The 21,417-nt window shown below is 38.2% G+C and overlaps 1 protein-coding gene across 11 annotated transcripts in view; it reads right to left on the reverse strand.

Moving 5' to 3' along the window:
• EIF4G3 (eukaryotic translation initiation factor 4 gamma 3) overlaps nt 1–21,417 on the reverse strand; it is a 383,092-nt gene that overhangs the window by 21,580 nt on the left and 340,095 nt on the right. For all 11 annotated transcript variants that reach the window (XM_032624986.1, XM_032624983.1, XM_032624984.1 and 8 more), the window contains 7 exons: nt 20,805–20,922; nt 19,068–19,288; nt 16,885–17,003; nt 12,770–12,942; nt 6,882–7,007; nt 5,645–5,726; nt 3,408–3,506 (listed from right to left, as the gene is read on the reverse strand). In XM_032624986.1, the coding sequence (XP_032480877.1) occupies nt 3,408–3,506; nt 5,645–5,726; nt 6,882–7,007; nt 12,770–12,942; nt 16,885–17,003; nt 19,068–19,288; nt 20,805–20,922 (938 nt within the window). The remainder of the gene's footprint in view (nt 1–3,407; nt 3,507–5,644; nt 5,727–6,881; nt 7,008–12,769; nt 12,943–16,884; nt 17,004–19,067; nt 19,289–20,804; nt 20,923–21,417) is intronic.

Genomic DNA, 21,417 nt, shown 5'->3' on the forward strand with positions numbered 1-21,417 from the left:
CACAGAATGAGTTGGAAAATAAGTCTCTCCTGTTCAATGTTTTGGAAGAATTGGTGTAGAATTCTTTGCAGAATTGGCATTATTTCTCCCTTAAATGTTTCATAGAATTCATCAGTGAACTCACTGGTGCCTGGAGTTTTCTTTGTGAGACGTTAACTACTTCAATTTCCTTCATAGATATTCAGGTTATCTATTCTTCTTGAGTCAGCTCTAGTAGTTTGTGTCAAGAAATTTACTCATTTCAACTAAGTTGATGTATTTATTGGCATAAAGATTATTCGCAAAATTCTCTTACCTGTTGTTATGTGTAGAATCTATACAATGTCACCTCTCTCATTCTTTTTATTAGAAATCTGTGCCTTCTCCTTTTTATTTTTCCTGATTAGTCTGGCGAGGGGTTTATCAATTTTATCTTTTCAAAGAACCAGCTTTTGATTTCAGTGACTTTTCTCTACTGTTTTTCTGTTTCATTGACTTCTGCTCTGATTCTTGTTATTTCCTTTTTTAAAAAATTTATTTATTTATTTTTGGCTGTGTTGGGTCGTCGTTTCTTTTCACGGGCTTTCTCTAGTTGCGGTGAGCGGGGGCCACTCTTCATCACGGTGTGCGGGCCTCTCACTATCGCAGCCTTCTCTTGTTGTGCAGCACAGGCTCCAGACACGCAGGCTCAGTAGTTGTGGCTCATGGGCCTAGTTGCTCCACGGCATGTGGGATCTTCCCAGACCAGGGCTCGAACCCGTGTCCCCTGCATTGGCAGGCATATTCTCAACCACTGCGCCACCAGGGAAGCCCCTCCTTTTTTCTATTTACTTTGAGTTTTATTTGCTCTTCCATCTTCTAATTTTGTAAGGTTGAAGCTGAAGTTACTGATTTGTGACCTTACTTGTTTCCTACACACAGGTGTTCAGTGCTAAAAATTTCACTCTAAGTATGACTTTAGTTGCATCCCACAAATTTTGATGGGTTGTGTTTTCATTTTTATTCAGTACAAAATATTTAAAAAATCTTTTATGATGTCTCATTGACTCACAGGTTATTTAGAAGTGTGTTATTAAGTTTCCAAATATATGTTGCCCTTATCCTTAAAGGTTAGTTTATTTGGAAGTCAACTCTAGATTAACTGATATTTTCTCAGCACTTTAAGATTATTCCGGGACTTCCCTGGTGGTCCAGTGGTAAAGAATCTGCCTTACAATGCAGGGGACATGGGTTCAAGCCCTGGCCAGGCAACTAAGGTCCCACATGTCCTGGGGCAACTAAGCCCATACGCCGCAACTACTGAGCTCCTGCGCCTGAACTAGAGAGCCTGCGTGCTGCAGACTACAGAGCCCACACGCTCTGGAACCTACACGCCACAACTACAGAGCCCAAGCACCCTGGAGCCTGTGCGCCACAAGTAGAGGGAGGCCTGCGGTCCGCAACGAAGAGCCCGCGCGCTTCAACGAAAGATCCCACGTACCGCAACTAAGACCCGATGCAGCCCCCGCCCACCACCCGCAAAAAAGAAAAAGATTACGCCACCATCTTTCATTGTTATCTATGTATACTTTGATAACAATTGGCTTTCATTGTTGCTATTGCATGGTCTGCTTTTCCTTTGTAGGTAATGTGCTGCTTCTTTCTACCTACTTTAAAATCGTTTTTTGCTTGCTTTTGATATTATGCAGCTTCACTAAAATGTAACTATCCTATGTGGTATACATGTGCTTTCTATATAGATTCATGTATTTTTCCGTTCTGGAAAAGTCAGCCACAGTCTCTTCAAATACTGCCTCTTCTCCATTCACCCTATTTTCCCTTCTAGGACTCCAATTAGACACGTTAGACTTTCTCATTCTATCCTCTAAATTTCATAACATCTCTTAGAATTCTGTCTAGTTTCTTCTCCTTCTCTTTTTATATCTGCCCAGTCATTTTGACTACTCTCTTCATGTTTGCTCATTTTTGTGAGTCTCTCTTTTTAAAATAATGTTATTTTATATGCTGAGTGATGATTCCATTATCTCAAGTCTTTGGAGTCTAAATCTTGCACTTATTGTCTGTTTACTGTCACTCATGGTTACCTGTTTCGTTATACGTTAAATGAACTCTAAGTATTAACTCATATATTTAGATAATGTTAATTTGTAGAAAGTAAGAGCTAAGTTGGGTATAGTTTTCTCCAAAGAGCATTTTGGTTTGCTGCTTCTTGGAGCCAGGGTAATATTGAACTGGGACCATTTCAACATCTTCAAGATCTCTGGCAGCACTTATAATGGTATTAGGCAACACACCCTTTACATGTGCTTACTGCTCAGAGTCGATTTCATCTTTGGCTTTTTTCCCCCTTATTCGTTTTGTTACTTGGGAATTTCTTCTACTTTTTATGAGCCCAGCTATGCAAGATAAATTATGCCTTATGTAGGTTCTTATTATCATGGCAGGAGTGCTCCTCAGTGTATCTAGACTACAACCAAAAGGAAGCTAAAGTCCACAGTTAACCTAATGTCTTTATCCAGCTTAAATATATCCAGCTTAAAATATACTTAAAGCCATTTTCAGATTGCTTTATTATTTTCTTTTTACCTAAGAGTGATTTTTTTCTTCTTATTGCCGATTTTGTTGGCTGTCTTAGCACTTATTTTCCTCAGATGTTTTAGGATTCTGACTTGCAGAATCATTTTGAGAGGAAGTTTTTTGTTTTGTCACTCTTCTTTTTATGGTTGCCTCTATTTGATCCCCCACAATTCTTTACTTAGGACCAGATTATATTGACTATGTAGCCTTCTGCCTTGTTGTGGATTTCTGAATCCAGTTAGCAAGTCAGTAGGCAGCTTAGCTGAGGTTCTGCCTACAAGACTATATCTACTTCCTCGTATTTATTTATCGTGTTTCCACTTAGTGACATGCAGTAAGCCTGTCTCCAATCTTCTACCTTGAAAGGGGCATCTAGACCCTATTATCCCACAGAAATAACTTCTCCTGTCTCTATTTGCTTTCAGACCCAGAGCTCAGAAGACTTGCAGCTTTAGCCCTATTAACCCTGCTTTATTCATCAATTTCATTTCTGGTTCATGGAGACGTGTAGCTTGTTTTCTAAGTGTGGCTAAGTCCTTAAATTTTTCTTTTCTTTTTTATCTATCATCTAATGAACGCAGAGACAAAAGGCTACGATGTTGTTAAAAGTTGCCTGGTGAGAATCGTGATTGATTGTGACGAGAGACCAGGAAATATTTGTCCTTAGGAATCACGAGGTTTTTTTTTGGGTAAAGTGGCTTTAAAGCATGGACTTACAATGACATCTTGACCATGATTCCTATTTTGGTCTAACTTTAATAACTGGAATACTAGTACAAATACCTTTATCTCCTCTAAGAAACAGACCAACTACGATCAAACAGGAAGGCACAAGCCTTGCTCTTACTCACCTGCTCCAAGAGAAAATTATGTACATCTTCTCCTTCTGGTAAAAAATCCTTCCAGCTGAGGTCAGCCTCCCTCCATAAGGCTCCCACTTTCTTATGGCTCTAAAACAGACATTAAGTCCAATCCATTTAGTTTTACATTGGAAGGAGAAAAAGAAGTCAAGAGTACAGAAGTTAGAAGGAAGGCTAAAAAACTGAAACTTTTCCTTGCTGATACGAAGTTAATTTCTTAGGACACTTAGCTTTCAAACTGAGATGTCTGAATGTTCATAAATGTAATGGTAAATGAAGTACAGTTGCTTAACGTTCAAGAATTTCTTCTGCCAGATGACTAATCTGGGGATCTGCAAGCTGGTGTTTGGGATTTATGAATATAATCACCTAAAAAGAGTCCAATTCACAGAGCTTATAAATTCAAAACTGTCTCTTTTCCTGGATAGTGCTATATGCATCTGCTATTAAAGCCATTCAATAAGCCTCCCTGGAGTCCGTCTTCATAGTAGGTTATGATTATGCGACCTAACATGAGAATGACTAAGGAAGTCATTGCTCCTGATCAAGGAATGAGAATTATTTCAAGGGCAAGAAGAAGTGCAAGGTTGAGCCCAGAAAACAACAGAGAAGAGCTGCTGTCAGGTGGAAAACTGATGAGGAGGTACAACAAGTCCACTGCCTGAACAAAGTCACAGTGATAAAGGAAAATGTCAGGCTTTGAGGCTGCAACTGTCATCTAAGGAACATGTACTAGTTATTTCACAGACTAACTTGCCCAAGGTATAGCCGATAACCTGGCAGAGTCAGGATTTAAACTCAGGCTAATTCCAGAGCTTATATTCTATGAGAATTTTGTTTTAGTTAGGAGAAGTGAGAATTTGCTTTCTGTTTCTACAAATAAAAGTTAACAAGAATTTGAATTTTAGGGACTAAAGTCAAGTAGGTAGAAGAGCAAGAGAAAATTCTGGATCTACAAATTAGGGTTTAATAAAAACTTTAGTGCCATCAAGCAAAGAATATTAAGAAAAAACAAATAGACAATCAACTAGAATTAGAGACGAGACTGTTTAGTACACCTATCTATGAATAACTATTATACAAGTAAGTATAATAGTTTAAGTCAGAAATCACTCTAAAATTTTCATACGTGAGTTGTTTTGTTTTGATGTTTCTCACCCCAGGAGTTACATCACCTTTGTGAAGCTACACCACTTTCCCAAACGTCTTAGACCTCTAATATAGCACTGACACTCTTTTGAAACTATTGGTTTAGATTTGTTTGTCTCCCTCTCCAGTCTATAAATTCTTTGAAGGTTTAGCTATCTTTGCAGACTAAAATCCTAGCATAGAGTTTTGCAAAGAATTATGCAGTATTTATTAAACTAAAATAAATGCAACTTTAAGATAGAAATTCACAATCCTACAGAATCATTTTTACCACCTATTTCTTTTTTTGTCATTAAGAAAATTTATTTTATCGAAGTATAGTTGATTTATCATGTGTTAATTTCTGCTGCACAGCAAAGTGACTCAGTTATACATATATATACATTATTTTTCACATTCTCTTCCATTATGGTTTATCACAAAATATTGAATATAGTTCTCTGTGCTATACAGTAGGTCCTTATTGTTTACCCATTCTACATATAATAGTTTGCATCTGCTAATCCCAAACTCCCAGTCCATCCCTCCCCTACCTCCCCTACCCCAACCCCACCCCGGGAACCAAAAGTCTGTTCTCTATGTCTGTAAGTCTGTTTCTGTTGTATTCTAGATTCCATATGTAAGTGATATCAATATGATTTTTTTTACCACCTATTTCTAATCAGATTACCTAGCCCGTGATCCAAAAATATTGTAAAATTAATCATTTTATGAATCTTATCTTTCTCTGAAAGCAGAGGAGTTTTAATTGAAATCTATTAAAAAGTATAAATAACATAGGCATTTTGTTTCAAGAGAAGATAAAATCATTAGCCACAAATAAAATACATCTTGCGATTCTTTAGAATTGTACGAAATCTAGCTGAGATTAGATAATTCTTTCCCAAATTACAAGAAAACGGAAGGACAAATATACCTTTGGAAGAAACTAGACTGAACCAGAAACCTCACTTTTTTTTTTTTCTTCAAATAATAGAAGTTAAGAGAGTTACCTGCACAGTGATACCTACGCTTTTCACGGACAACCCAAGATCAAAATCACTACATTTCCCAATAGGCTGCTTAAATCCAACACTCACCATTTGTTTGCACAGAAGGTGCAATATTTCAGAAAGCAAGACTCCAGCTCTTCCAACAGGAAGTAAAGGTTTGCTAAATTCTCTGTAAACGATAAGAGTAGTGATTAAGTACCTCTGAACAAATTCTCTGTTCTAGAACAGTATGCAAACAATGTGTGCCAAAAGAACAGATACTGTACAACCTAAATAATACTGGGCAAGCAAAATTCCAGAACATCTCTAAGTAATAATTTTCAGAAGTAGTTCAGAGACTTCAGGTTCACTTTACGCTTCATGGGGAAGCTGGAAAAGAGACTTTAGAATTCCTGGGTTTTGTCTTTTTCTCTAACTGCTTCAGTGACGGAAGCAATGCAAAGATCAGCCTCACTTAACAATCTGTTTATTTACATGAGCTCCACCTTAAGACGAAAGAAGAGAAGCACCTTAGGTAGCAGGGAGTTGTGAAGCTTAGTTATGAAGTGTTTTTAAGAAAGGAAGCTTTTCTTTAGAATACAGATGAAACAGAAAGGAACCAACTGTCTCACAGTCTATATCAGTATTTCCCAAACTGTGTTCCACAGGACGTCAATAATTAATCCTCAAAAAAGGATTCTACAGTCAATTAAGTGAAGCACTGCTGACTTAAACAAAGCTAAAGTTTTTATTTGTTGCTTGGTTTTACTATAGGATTCTCACAACCTTTAACATGCTATAAAACGCTTTGTGAATCTCAAAGAAAAGGGACACAATAGTATGCAGAGTTTGACTATGTGAACAGCTTTGAGGGAAATACTAATGTTTTGAAGAAGAGTTTGGGAAATACTAGTCTACACAATGTAGCAACAATTTCCCACTCACATCCAAATCTAGAAATGCCTGAGAGCTCAGCTCCTTTTAAAACAACCTGAGCATGTGCTATGCAGGTACCACAGTCTGAATGTTCTTATGTGGAACTATAACTTCTTACAGCATTGGAGCAATGAGAGACATAAAAGTCAGATTAACATTAAGCTTCCAGGAGCAATCACCTTCCAATTGTATGATTCTGGAGCCATATCTAACCTTAATGGACCACAGGGCTATTATATCCCCATCACTTCTCCAATTTAGAAAAATATAACATTTTTATACTGAAATTAGAAGTCTGAAAGAGCCACAGGCTGCGTGTGAGGGTCCTCAAAAGCACTAAAGCGAGAGCACTATGCTAGAAAGCTAGCTGTTAACTAGATATACATCAAAAGAAACATGTATAACTTACATGATAAGTTCTCTCATGGAGATTCCACCTTCTTTTAACATGGGGGTCACCAGTTCAGCAAGGTACAACCAAATATGGGGAATATCAATGGCCATGTCATCTGCCAATTCCAGTGTTTCTGAAAAACTGAAAAAGAACAGGAAAAAAATTCACATGCAAATGTAATTCAAAAGTTAACATTAAATAAACAGACCAAAAACCAGTCAACAAATACCTATTAAACAACTGCTATGTTCGGTACTGTTCTAGGCATCAAGTAAACAAGTTTTTGCTCTCAAAGAGCTTATATTAGTGTGGGGAGGAAAACAAAACAACCAAAAGCCTATTTGCAGATAGGGCTAATTCTCTGAAGAACATGAACTATGGTACTAGGCTATCCCTAGAGGGTGATCAGAAAATACCTCTGTATGGAAGTGACATCTGAAAGACTTAAATGATGAAAATGGGGCAGTTATACGACGTTCTAGGGTAACAGGCTATTCTATTTAATCCCACACTATAAATAGTTCACTACAGTTGAGTATCATATCCTCTGAGTCAGTCAGAAGCACTGACTAAAAACTTAGTGTAATGCAGACCAGACACAAGGAGAAGAAAAGACAAAAATCCTTGTCACCGAGGAGCTTACAATGGGGAAGGAAACTGGATGGATACAAAAGAGCCTGACAACATTACTATATAACACTGTCATTATGACATGTTACAAACTGTTCGACCTCTAAAGAAAAGCTAATGGTTTCAGGCTTTCATGCTATGGAATATTTCTCAATGTGACGTAAAATAAATGGAATTTCAATATAAAATTTAGAAACACCAAATATCAGCCCAGTCTTATTTAGGCTGAAAACCATAGCTATTCATTTTTTTTTTTTTTTTTTTTTTTTGCGGTACGCTGACCTCTCACTGCTGTGGCCTCTCCCGTTGCAGAGCACAGCCTCCGGACGTGCAGGCCCAGCGGCCATGGCTCACGGGCCCAGCCGCTCCGCGGCACGTGGGATCCTCCCAGACCGGGGCACGAACCCGCGTCCTCTGCATCGGCAGGTGGACCCTCAACCACTGCACTACTGGGGAAGCCCATAGCTCTTCATTTTAAGTATAAAAACATAACTCAAGACTTTGTTAATCATTCCAATATAGAGCATATTAAAAAGTCCAAAAACAAAAGCGAATTAAACTATAGGAGACATATACATAGTCACAAGGAAATACACATAATCAGAAGGAAAGGGTGAATGAATGAAGGGGCCAAGAGCAGGTGGTATTAGTCTTCGTATCCTTTTAGATCTCTGCACACATAAAATGTGTGCTTTTTCACTGCAATTCCAGTTTCTAGCCAGAGTGTGCCGTTCTTTTTACCTACCTCAGAGGCCTACACAACACTTTTTCACTTAAAAACTACAAGGCAGGGTCCCTTTCCTGAAGGTGCCATTTCAAAACAACTGGCAGCTCAGCCACATTATCTAACTCTGGGCTTCATGAATCCTTAATGACAATTTTGTGACCTCACAGCTTGCAATTATTTGGCATCTATTTGCTATACAACAGATTCTTGACTGTTCTCTCATTATGTCCACTTTCAGCTCGGTTAATGTGCCAATGATGGAACATAATCTGGCTGGGCTCCAGGATTTCTGGGTTGATCACCTATAACGCCTATTCATGTTCCATGGGTTAGCGGTATAGATTGAACCGTTTAATGAGCCCATGAGACAACCGTAGCCGTCTTGGTCTTGCAGCAGTGTATTTGCTCTTCTTTTCATCTCATATTACAACAAAGAGATACCCATATTCTTGCCCCGGTTTTCTACTTCTTGATTAGTCAGTTTATCATGGTACAGTTTGCAGAACACAATCACTGATCAAATCCATACTGCTGATAAAAAAAAATATTTGGCTGAACATAGGATATCTGAAGCAAAAGCTCGTAAGAGACTTATTTCTGAGATTTACAGTTCCTAAATCCTTTTGTACGATTTTAAAAGAAAAATCCTAGGTGTGCAGAAGCTGCTAGATAATTATCTTTATGTCTTTGGACTACTACCTAGCCTGTAACAATGCCTTGCATAATATATTATATTATTATACTCTGAATGTATATTCTGAATGTATATTATGCCTTACATAATATAGATTCAGAAGCTGGCTGAATAAATGAAACAGAGCTACACTGTAGCCTTGCTTCTTGGTTATGTAGTGACCACCACACCCACTAAACTGCACTTCCATGAGGCCCACAAGTGGGACTTAGGACATCCCTTCCCCCATTTCAAATACAGAAACTCTACTTTTATTTATTTTATATATTGGGCTACTGTCTAAAATTTAGTTAAAGAAGGCAATACATTGTTAAAAGTTAGAAATATATTTTTTAATTCAGTAAAGTTCCGATTAGACATCTGCTCAAAAGGCAAAATAATCTACCGTGATTGGAAATGATATCGTCAAGCAGCATCTTCTACAACTTGCATTATGATAACTTAATAAAAATATAAATCTTACTGTAGATAATCAAAGAAGAAAGAATGAAGACATCTCAAAATTAGACTGGTCAAGTATTATTACGACTGATCATTAGAGAATCTAACTACAGGTAAAAGGAAGAAAGAAATAAAAAGATTGAAAAAGCCAGTACCATCTTCAAAGGAATACCACAAAAAAGACTATTTAAACTAAATCTTACCTGTGTGAGCAAATGGGGTCTTCACTTGTTAACTAGCACCTCTACCATTTTGCATATGGAACCTAGTCTGCTTGTCCATGTAAGCACCAAATAGTATCCTTTTACCAAAGCAGAACTGCCTTAAGTGGCAAGAAAAGTTCCAAAAAAGTAATCAAAAAAGTAGTCAAGGGCTTCCCTGGTGGCGCAGTGGTTGAGAGTCCGCCTGCCAATGCAGGGGACATGGGTTCGTGCCCTGGTCCTGGAAGATCCCACATGCCGCGGAGCGGCTGGGCCCGCGAGCCATGGCCACTGAGCCTGCGCGTCTGGAGCCTGTGCTCCGCAACGGGAGAGGCCACAGCAGTGAGAGGCCCGCGTACCGCAAAAAAAAAAAAAAGTAGTCAAGGAGGAGATAAGAATTTCCTTTCCAATAAGCCTCTCCCAAAATGAAATATTAATATATCAAGATTCCTTGAAGGGCACATATTTTACGTCTCTAGTCAACTCCAATTTTTACTGACCTGTTTTTCATTTGTTTATTACACTTTTAAAGAGATTCCAATTCCATGGTGAACAGTGAGCTACACTCAACTACCTTTAGTAGACAGTTTTTAAAAAGAAGTCTTCTGAGGCCATATTAAATGACTGTACCACACTATTTGAAATGCACCTACACAGTAATGTGCCCACGTACCTACCTATCTAATTTGCATGATAAAGTATTTAGATTCAAGTCCTGAAATTTCCAAGAGGATGGCTTGATGTTGTGGAAATGTTATTTATATACAGCAACTATTATGCTCAGAGTTGATACAGCACCTTGTAAGGAAAATTCCAAAGGATCTAAGCTTTATTTATAAACCACATGACACAAAGAGCCCATCTGAAATTTCTGTCTAGTCTATCTTACTATTTAAGTAGCAGTGCATGCTTTGGGGAACTGTAGGAGAAAGGGCAGATTAACAGTTGGAGGTCTTCTCCTTTGTTTTCCAGAACCATCACAGCTTTAATGATTGCTCAGAAGTTGGCATCTAAGCAGTATCAGCATCCAAGAAAGCTGACCTTGTGTTCCCCCACAGCGCTATGTAAGGACACAGATCTTTGGATACTGGGACTAAAGAGACAGAAGACAGGGCATGTCTGTGGCTCCAGTGAAATGTGCCTCTCTGGACAATATGATCTATTTATAACTTAGGCTTCAGAAGCAATTGGGAAACTACCATCTACTTGCAAGAAGGCTCCTGGTAAATAATAACCAAGAGGCTATCTCTGTTTCCACCGTGCCGGGCCTCTGCGTTTAGGAAAGAATAGGGGTCTTCATAGGGCTCTTGGTCTAAGGATGGTTAGGTCTACGTAAGTATCGAAAGCTGGGCCTGAAGCCGCTGCATTACCACAAGCTGCAGAGGAAGGAGGGACAGAGAGGGATGAAGTAGTTACCGAGACACAGAAGTGTTCCTCTCATTTCTGGTCTAAATAAAAGGCTGTGGCTGTGGTTGTACTGCCAGCAGCAGTGACAGCCCCACCATGAAAGTGTGGACGCCATGTCTGGATGTGACACTTTTTCCTCAGGGAATCCCACAAAGAGAAATGAAAATGTCTGAGGTAGCTGAGAAACCAAGCTAGCACCTCACAAGTTCAATTAAGGCCAATGAAGCTAGAACACACTCCTTTGAGGGCTTTCCAGGTATGAATCAACTTCTGAGTATAGTTTGAAGAGAGACAGGAAATGGTAAACAGTAATCTAGCATACTCATTTCCAAAACTTTCTGGTGAATATATCATAGTACCTGGTAAAAAGCAAATATTTATAAATTAATATAATAGGTATTACTGAAACTATAGTTTCAAGTTGGCTAGGGGCAGAACTCAATGTGTGAGGCTATAAATACCCTCATTTGCTCTTGTTATTTACACTGGCTGGTTACTGGAGTGAATCTCATATATCTCTTTTAAAACTGAAAAAACATCCTGGCTTTTAAAGGCCAACAACCATAGCAACTTTTGCCAAAGTTTCTTACTAATAAGTTAACTGGGTCAGATGGCCTTAATCTGGTCAAGTCACTGAATCGAGAGAAATCTAGCTCATTGCTGAAGGATAACTTTTTGATGATCCTAGGAACAAATATACATCTCCTGGGACCTTGAGGACAATGTCATCATTCCTTACAAAATCAAATGAATATTCCTAAGTACACTCGACCTTGGCATTTAATGGTTACACTATTCTAAGCGGTTGGCCATACCTGAAAGATGTACAGTGATCACCAGCATTTAATTTACAAGAACACAAAAAAGATTGGCAAAAAAGATTTACAAAGAGAAAAATAACTTAAATAGTGCAGAATTCTTACGGCCATCCCACTCAACGAGCATATACCCTGAATGAGTATGAGATGTGAGATTTACCCCATCTGACATTTATCCTTCAGGAGGTCTTAGTTCCTTTTCTCTTAGAAAGTGGGTACCTGTCAGTCCTGGGTGTGGTTCTATGTTTACCTTTGCACAACATGGCTCCTAAAACAAAGTTTTTGACCATATGCAATTTTCTCCTTAAATATTGATTTTAGAACATAAGCCTGGGCAAGATTCTGTGATTGTACCACAAAGAACCTGATCCATGCATTTGTGATGATCACAAAGATAATCAGAACCTGATCAAATAAGGATATAACACAAGTGACAGCCAGCCTTCATCAAACCAGCCATCAAGAGAAATCATAATGAAACCAACTTGGAATAAAGTATATCATTAACAACTTGGCAGTTACATATGCTTCTATGGGGGTACAGTGAACAGACAAGCACTTCCTGTCCAAAATGAACCATGGTTTACTGAAAGAATAAGGCTTTTAGGCTTAAGTTAATTTTCCAGAATTTTTCTCACGAAGAAAAGCTTTTTCCTAGAGAACATGCAAGGGTTTACATATAAATGGGCTGATGAGCTCAGAGCTTCCCGACAGTTAAGGGGGTCTCTGCTATCTTACTTACATCATAATATACGTCTAACAACTAGATACAGAAAATCAGAAAATAACCATTATGCCCTAGCACAATCTATAAAATGCCATCATATCAACCAACATATTATCAATACAATACACATCAACATATTATGGTAGATACAGTTTTAATCTATGGAAACAGCTAAATACTTAAAAAGATATGTACTTTTAAAATTAAAGACTACTTAAGAGCCTAGTAACTGAATACCACTCTTGAGTAGGATACCGACCCTTTGAAAAAGTCCTGTTTGCTGAGTTTTTCTGACTGCACCAGCTGATACAGTAATTGGCCCATGTGATCCCTGGTGATCTGGCTCCTTTCCAGGGTGGACTCCACACCCATTCTCACAAACACATATAGCAGGCCCTGGGCATTCAGCTCTTCCACACACTGCATGGCTTCCTGTTCAAATAGCAAATAAAAGCTTACTCCAAAATATGGATAGAATTACCAGAGTGTGAAAATAAGTTTAAAATCTTTTACTTATGACAAAGTCAGTAGACAACTCTAAGAACAAGACAGTTTTCATATATATATAGTTAAACATTAATATAGCTCAGTAAAATTCAGGTTAATATGGGCAATATTATTAGGCATATTTAAAAATAATAGTGCACCTTTACAAGGTTAATGTGTTTAGATTAACAATCTTATTAAAGATCACTCAAAGGACCAGAGGCAAAAATGTACTTTTCTACACAATATTTACCTATATTATGATCATTTTAAAACTGGAAATGGTATGTTATGAAATAATATTTAAATAGAAATTCAATGTCATGATTCAAAGGCCTTAATGTGGCAACTGAGGTAATTCTGTTTGGGTATGTAATATTTGCAAAATCTTCAATGAAAAATGCCTTCCTTCATAGTAAAGTTGACATGATTAGCTGAAGTACTAAAAACGTTTTAGGAAGATATTGGGATGTGGGGCTTGTAAACTGGTCCTTACCATGGGATGATCTAGCTAGGTCAATATCTTTGATCTGGAGGATAAAAGCCTGGCAGCCAGGGTCACTGAATCACCAATACAGCAGTGTGCCTCCCTGCCCTCAGCTACCTCAACTTTGTCTGAGTCCAAAATCCTTTGGTTCAACACCTGAAGAGAGTAGGTCTTCTGAGGGGGAAGATGCATGTGAGAAGGGCAGCCTCCTGACTGAGGAAGGGAGTAAGGCATATCTGGGTGTCTCATCGCTATTTTATTTCCCCTCTGCTACTTTATTTAATACCTCCCACATCAATTTTTTAACTAAAAAAATTTCAAACTACAGAGAAATTAAAGAGTAATACAAGGTACACCTATATACCTTTACTTCAATTTAGATTCATCAGTTGTTAGCTTTCTTTCTCTTCATATATCCAAGAAATTTAACATTCATACAATAGTGTCAACAAAAATATCCGGTATATATAGTGCACATTCGAATTTCCACAATTGTCCCTAAATGTCCAATATAACTTTTTGTTGTTGTTGCTCTAGGATCCAACTGAAACACGACATCACATGTCATGATGTCTCTTTAGACTCCTTCTTTTTGGCCTTGCTGTGCGGCTTGAGGGATCTTAGTTCCCCAACCAGGGACTGAACCCAGGGCCCTGGCAGTGAAAGCTCCAAGTCCTAACCACTGGACCGTCAGGGAATTCCAATTCCCGCTTTAGATGCTTTGAGTCTAGATCAGTCCTTTCTCTCTTTTTTGTCTTTTTATGACACTGGTACTTTTAAAACAACTGTCATGTAAAGCTGTTTCTTACATACACTTTTAACCAATCAATCCGTCTGTTTCCAGCCCCATCTGCACCTCACGCATATTCATGGTCTGCTAAGTAAATCACCATCCATCCTTCTAACTTCCAGAATGTTGCTGCCCTCTATTCCTCATGCTCTTTATCCTTATGGGTTTTTACCTCATTTTAAGCCTATCATCATCATTAAAAGGCCTTTTCAGGAGACAGTAAAAATGAATGCAAGTACTCAGTGCTCAGTACTAAACCTGAAGTGACTAAGTGTCTTCCAGTGAGTATTTAGTCACTGAATCTGCCTACCAGGCCAACTAACTACATCATGGAACTTCTAATGAGAAGCTTCTAATTTCACAGCAGTTCATAATCTTACCCTTCTCCCTGATTTTCTAACGGTTTGATTCTTGTTTTTGAGCTCTCAGCTGAAATGACACCTCCTATAGTCCCTGTGACTGCCCAGTCACCGGCTAGCATACCACCTAATTTTACTTCTCTGCACTATAATATTGTTTTCTTTTTGTAGTAGTTGCTTATTTATTTTTAGGGCAGCTTTGTCTGTATCTCCCACTAGAACATAAACTCCATAAAAGAAACATAAAAAAACAGACTATGTTGTTCACTACATATACTACAATATTTCCAGGAAGTACTCCTTACAATGTGGCTGGCACATTTCAGGTACTCAATACATACGTGTATCACATAGGCTAAAAACACAAGATGTGGAGTCAGACAAACGAAGGTTTGAACCCTGGCTCTGCCACTTACTTACTATTGTATGAGTTTAGGGATGTAACTTAATCTCTCAGCTTTGACTTCCTATCATAGGGTTACTATGAGGATTGCAAATAATACATATATATTGATAGAAGCACTTGGCACATTGCCAAACACAAAACAAAGCCTCAATAAATATTAATTTGTATTAGCACCTATTCAAATATTAGGGAAAAAAACTCCCTTAGAATGAGCTCTGTAAGCCTTTAGCATGACACACTAATACCCTAAAGGTAATAAGAAAAAGTATAGTTTATGCTCTGAAGCTAGAAGCCTGGATTTGAACCCTGAGTCTACCACTTATCAGCAGTATGACCTAGAGCAAGTTACTTTACATCTTTACACCTCAGTTTCCTTATTGTAAAAACGGCTATTATAATAATATTAATGTCTGGATGGTATTATGAGGATTAAATAAACTAACACACATAAAATACATGGAGTAGCACCTAGCACACAGTAAGTCCTCACTACGTCCGACATTATTACCTGGTTCCTATTGCCACTCAGCAGCAGAGCTGCCTTGTCCAATGCATAATGACATTCATGAGTCATAACTGACTCTGTCCCTTCCGCAGGCTTGGTCTAGGGCTAAAGAATCTTCAAAGGGTTCTCTTGTTGCACCTAAGTGTTACGAAGGTCTTTTTCTTCTTAAACCTCCAGTTCATCACAGGGTCCTACTTTTCCTCTTTCAAAGTATTTGTTGCTCACTGACTTTGTATATCCTTTAAATTATTTCTAAAGACAATCTCTACTGCTTTCTTCCTTATTGCTTCTGGTTTTCATCTCTTCTTAGTCTTTCCATTTTCTTCTTTCCCATTTCCCTACTTCCACATAAGAAAAAAGCTGTGCTGCCAATTTGTAAGAATACTCCTCATTTTCCAGGAATCTAACAAACCACAGTATATGAAGTCTATTCTTTGGCTCATTCCAGCTAATGTTCACTTATTTTTGCTGCATTTCCAAGGGTTTCTGCAAAGTACTCCTCTCCAACTCGCTCATGAGCAAAACTTCTTCCTACTTCTTGTAAATTTTGGACAATTTCAGTCAGCTTTTGCCAAAGCAAAAGTAGTTAATGTATCTGACAGATATTTTAACAGATAAGCCTTTGCTGACTCCAGATCCCTAAACTACGCCTCATTATATGATCTCTCCTAAGACCCTATAGGTCTACTACAGTTTAACTATTTATAGAATTTATCTGTTTGTGATCTGTCTCTACCTTAAGACTACAGGGCTCGTGAAGTCAGGCAGTACGTATATCTTACTCACTGCTATCTTAAAATGAAGATCAAGGAGAAGGTTAAGGTTAAAGAAGGGCAAACGGAAAGCCACATCTTGAAATGTTTCACTTAGGCTGTCTGACCCTGGCACATTACTTACTCTTTTGTGCCTCAGTTTTCCACTTATGAAATAAAGAAAAAGTAATGTCAGCTGTACTTTAAAGTTAATATGAGAATGATGATAAAATGATTGTAAAGATAATGACAGGTAATATATAAGGAGCCAGGAATTCCTCATAATGATAATGTGTTGTTTTTTGTTCATCAGTATCAAAGTCAATTTGGTTACTCCATAGTGGGAATGGATTGATACCCGTTCTTCCTTCCGGACCATTCATCTTGTGAACTACAGTATCAAGTTAAAAGAGAGTACTTGGCAGAAATGCATCAAAGTTGTGCAAACTGAACTGTGTAAGTCTTGGCTTACTCACTCTAAGTCTCGTCAGTTCACAATAACTGACTTAGACCAGAACCAAGTTCCTCTGTCTCTTGCCACGGGGCTTTCTGTGTTGTTGTTGCTTTCTTTTTAAAAAATTTCGTTTACCTTAAAATCATTAATGTGTAGAAATTCATCAATGATAGATTTGGACTTCCTCTCCATCTCCTCCTCTGACAAGGCAGGCTTGTCAGGGGCTGACGTTGCTGGAATTTCTGGTTTCGTTACTAGTGAGGTTAAAAAAAGTGAGAAAGTAAAAACGACAAAAATTATCATTAAAATGGGAGGATTATGGTTGACAATATTTATGTGTTGTTACATTGTTTTTTTAGTAAAGGCATTAAAATAGATACAAATTTGACAAAGCAAGCTACCTAAAAGTAGAATACAGAAACATTTTTTTAGAGTAGATATGCACTAAGTAACTACATAATCCACAACAGCTACAAGGTATAGGGACATGATAAATTTTTATAATTAGAGTTTTGTTCCTTTCTGTATTTTTTTTAAATTGAGGTACAGCTGATTTACAATATCACATTAGTTTCAGGTATACAACATTTTTCCAGATTATACTCCATTTCCTTTCTGTATTTTGATTCCTCTCCATTGCTTCTATGATGAAGAGCACATGAGGCCCACACAACTGTGCACAGAGTTACAGCCACACTGGCCTTTGGCAGTTGCGAATACGCCATGGTTCCACCTACTAATACTTTGCTCACAGTGCTCCTCCTGTATGAAATGATCTTTCTCTCTGTCTCTCATCCATCCCTCCCTGCAAACCTGTTTTAACTCCTCTTGGTCCTTCAGACCTGAGGGAAGCCTTCCCTAACATCCCTCTGTGTCAACTGTACTTAGCTCCTTTGTTAAGTACTCTCTTAGAAATATATTTCTTTCTTTCATAGCATTTTGCTCAGTTTGTATTTATATATCATCTTTCGTGGGGTTATTTGATAAAGTTCTTCCTGATCCAGCAGACTGAAGGCCAAGAGCAGGGGTCGAGTACCCAGAAGTCACCAGGTGCTCAGGTGCACGTGGCAAATGAACAAATGGCCCAGACAATAAACATGCAGAGGGCAGCTGTGCTACATTATTCACTACACACAAGATTATTTTCACACCCTACCTTGTTATGTTCTCAAAATAAACTAGCTCAGATAAGAAAGCCACTTGTAAAGATCTGGGGTGGTGGTGGTGGTGGGATGAATTGGGAGATTGGGATTGACATATATACACTAATATGTATAAAACAGATAACTAATAAGAACCTGCTGTATAAAAAATAAATAAATAAAATTAAAAAAAAAAAAACCCCACTGAAAGATCCGAAGTCTTTATCAGTTGGGAGAAGACATTTCAATTTGCCTGTGAAATCCATTTAGAAACTACAGGTGGGAGACACAATTTAAATAGTGAAACAAAATTGGAAGCTCGGAAAATGTTGTAAAACAACCAGTATTACTTCAGGATTAAGATTTAAAACTATTTTTCATCACTGTCATTGTCATCAAGACATCTAATACCTTTTGCAAACTTTGTATTTATTATTGTCATGTCCTAAGTATTTACATGTATTAACCTCACTTTTAATCTCCACAACTCTACAGGGTTAGTACACTTATTATCCCCATATGACAGAAGAGGACGCTGAAACACAGATAGGTTAAATACATGAGGCAGTTTTTAGAGCACTATTTGAGTTGGTCCTCTAAGCACATACATGCTCAACATGTACAAAAACCAAAGAGGTTCCAAGATGAAGGTAACAAAAGACAATCTGATACTTTCTCTTTGGTTTGCCCTGTTGTGGCTCAAGAGTGTCAGAATTTTCATACATTTGAGGGGCTGTACAAAGGACAGGCACTCTAATGCACACTGGGGTATAATTTAGGGAACTTCTAAGAAATTCACTGCTTAATATACATCAAGAGGACCTCATCATCATCACTTTTAATAGTGAGGGGGAAATTTACAAATTACTGAACAAAGGGATACCTGGGGAATGAGAACTATTTTATAAGATTCTGAAGATACCCTTAAACTTTTACATCACTTTTAATAGTGAGAGGGGAAATTTTACAAATTGCTGAACAAAGGGATACCTGGGGAATGAGAACTATTTTATAAGATTCTGAAGATACCCTTTAACTTTTAAGGCACTGGCGTGTGTGCTGTTATCATATACTGATTCTGAAATCTACTCAGGCACAAAGTCTCCTTTAATTTTTTTCCCTTCCAAATTTAAGGGCCCAATCTTCGCCTGTACCTGTTCATATAAAGCCTCTCACCTGACTCCCTGATTCTGCTTCGCTCAGCCTCGGTGCTGTTCCTGTCCACATCCATGCCTCCTGTAAGCTGCTTCACAGTCTCCAGCATCTCTCTCCGCTGCTCTTCTTGAGACTGATTGTCTAACAGGTCTTTACTGCTGCTGCCCCTCATGAAAGTGTTTGGACGAGCTGTTGCAGATGGAAGGGGCTTGTCATTCTTCTCCCTGCCCATGCTTCCGCGACTTAAAAGACAAAACAACAATTTTCAAACTAAAGACCACCCCATCCACTCTGTATTCAAATTATAAAATAACACTAGGACTTTCTAAAAGTATGCAGAAGAATTTTTCACAGATAACTTCAGATGTGTGAGGCAACAATTATGTTTCAAAGTGTAATTATTTATATAAACAAGTAAAATCATGCTTTAAAGAGAATATTAAGATGTGTTCAACTTTTTTCTTAAATGTTAAAGGGATACCACTTGAAAATTTTAAATGCTAATGGCAATTCTTTATTTAAATTAAAAAAAATCTTCTACGAAAAAAGATAGTAATGAATGTATGAGCTAAAGGAGTGAAAGGGAAACAGAGTACCAAAAGAACGTGGTATCACAATCTTAAAAACTTTCAATGATACTTTATTTATTCAGAAACTTCAAATACATGGAAAATATTTGAGAACCAAGTAGTAGAAACAGTTTTTGAATAGCCAAAATCGCACACTTCATTCATTTTAAGAGAGAATCTTCCTATCTTCCTACTCTTTTTTCAGACAATTCTGACCAGCTGGGCAAATAGGTCCTTGGCCCAGGGCAGATCAGAAACAGAGAATTTAAAAGTAGAAAAGCGGGAAGGCCTAGAGGAACGACAATGTTCTAACCACTATGAAAGAGCATACACAGTACTCAAAAAGCAGGGCCATCAGGGGAAATCTAAAGCAGGGCCAAGAGCCACAAACACCTCAGTAGCACAACCGAAGCTCAGTGGCAATCTATGCCATCATTACAAAGTTGACCCTGTGCTATATTTTGTTTCAAAAGCCAAAAGAATAGTAATACAGCTTAGAAAATCTACTAGTTATACTGATTATAATAAAAAACAAAAATTTGATAGTTTAAAGAAACTCAGCTGTAAAAGTGTTTACATGAAAAAATTTTATTCTCTGTCACTATATTACAGGTCCCCACCCACTCTCTATAAACTAGTCAATGGAACACTTGACTGTATAAATCCTACAAAAATGAAAGTAGAAAGACAGTAGAATATAGAGAGTAGTGAAAAATAAAAGACAACCTCAAATATAACTCCAAGGACAGTGTGACAGAGAAATATATGGGTGGGCTGTTATGCCCTTTAACTCACAGCTTGAGAGTGCTAGGTTAACCTAGAGCATCCTGAGGCATTACCTTGGAAAGCCCTACACAAGCCTCCATGGCTCTTTGGGTGGGCCTGGCTTTCTTAGTCGAGCAAAGTATTAGATATTTGTCAGATAACTTGCCCTTCCCTTCCACCTCATCCTAAATCTATAATTTCCTTACCTTGGAGAAAATCAACTTTAGGGATGAAAGGAATCTATCCATAGGGATTATCATAATCTGTGTGTGTGTGTGTGTGTGTGTGTGTGTGTGTGTGTGTGCGTGTGTGTGTGTGTGTGTGTGTGTGTGTGTATGTGTTTGGGGGGAGGGAGAGAGAGACAGACAGAAACAGTCTGACAAGCAGGTCAGTCTTGAGTTAATGTGCAGACCAAGCTTCTTACCTAGTTAAGGTCCGTCGGGAATCAAACTCTAAAGGCGTGGATGATGTAGACCCTGAGGGTGCTGGAGGTTGCAAAGCAGAGAATCTGTTTAAACTGGAAGCACTTGACCTTAAGGCATCTATAGGTATTGAGAAGTGAGAAAAAAATACAAATCACATGACTAAAATACAGCTTCTAATTGATCTGCCTCCTTGGGGTGGGGCCTGAGACTAGGCACTTCTAACCAGCCTAATAAGGTGGTACCAATCTCCTGGTCCACAGACCACACTCTCAGAAGCACAGTGTTAGAGGGATCTTGTATGTAAAAAAGGATTTAGGAATCTTTGTTCACTACAACCATTTGCTCCTTTAAAAATATAATTAAATTATCCTAAGTAGGGCATGGGAACGGTAAATATAGGAAGGAAGGAGGCAAGCAAAAGCAAAACAAAATATTTCACTTAAAAAAGCTAACTAGGGCTTCCCTGATGGCGCAGTGGCTGAGAGTCTGCCTGCTAATGCAGGGGACACGGGTTCGAGCCCTGGTCTGGGAGGATCCCACATGCCGCGGAGCAACTAGGCCCGTGAGCCACAACTACTGAGCCTGCGCATCTGGAGCTTGTGCTCTGCAACA

This window comes from Phocoena sinus, chromosome 1 (genome assembly GCF_008692025.1).
Source record: "Phocoena sinus isolate mPhoSin1 chromosome 1, mPhoSin1.pri, whole genome shotgun sequence".
Taxonomy (NCBI): domain Eukaryota; kingdom Metazoa; phylum Chordata; class Mammalia; order Artiodactyla; family Phocoenidae; genus Phocoena; species Phocoena sinus.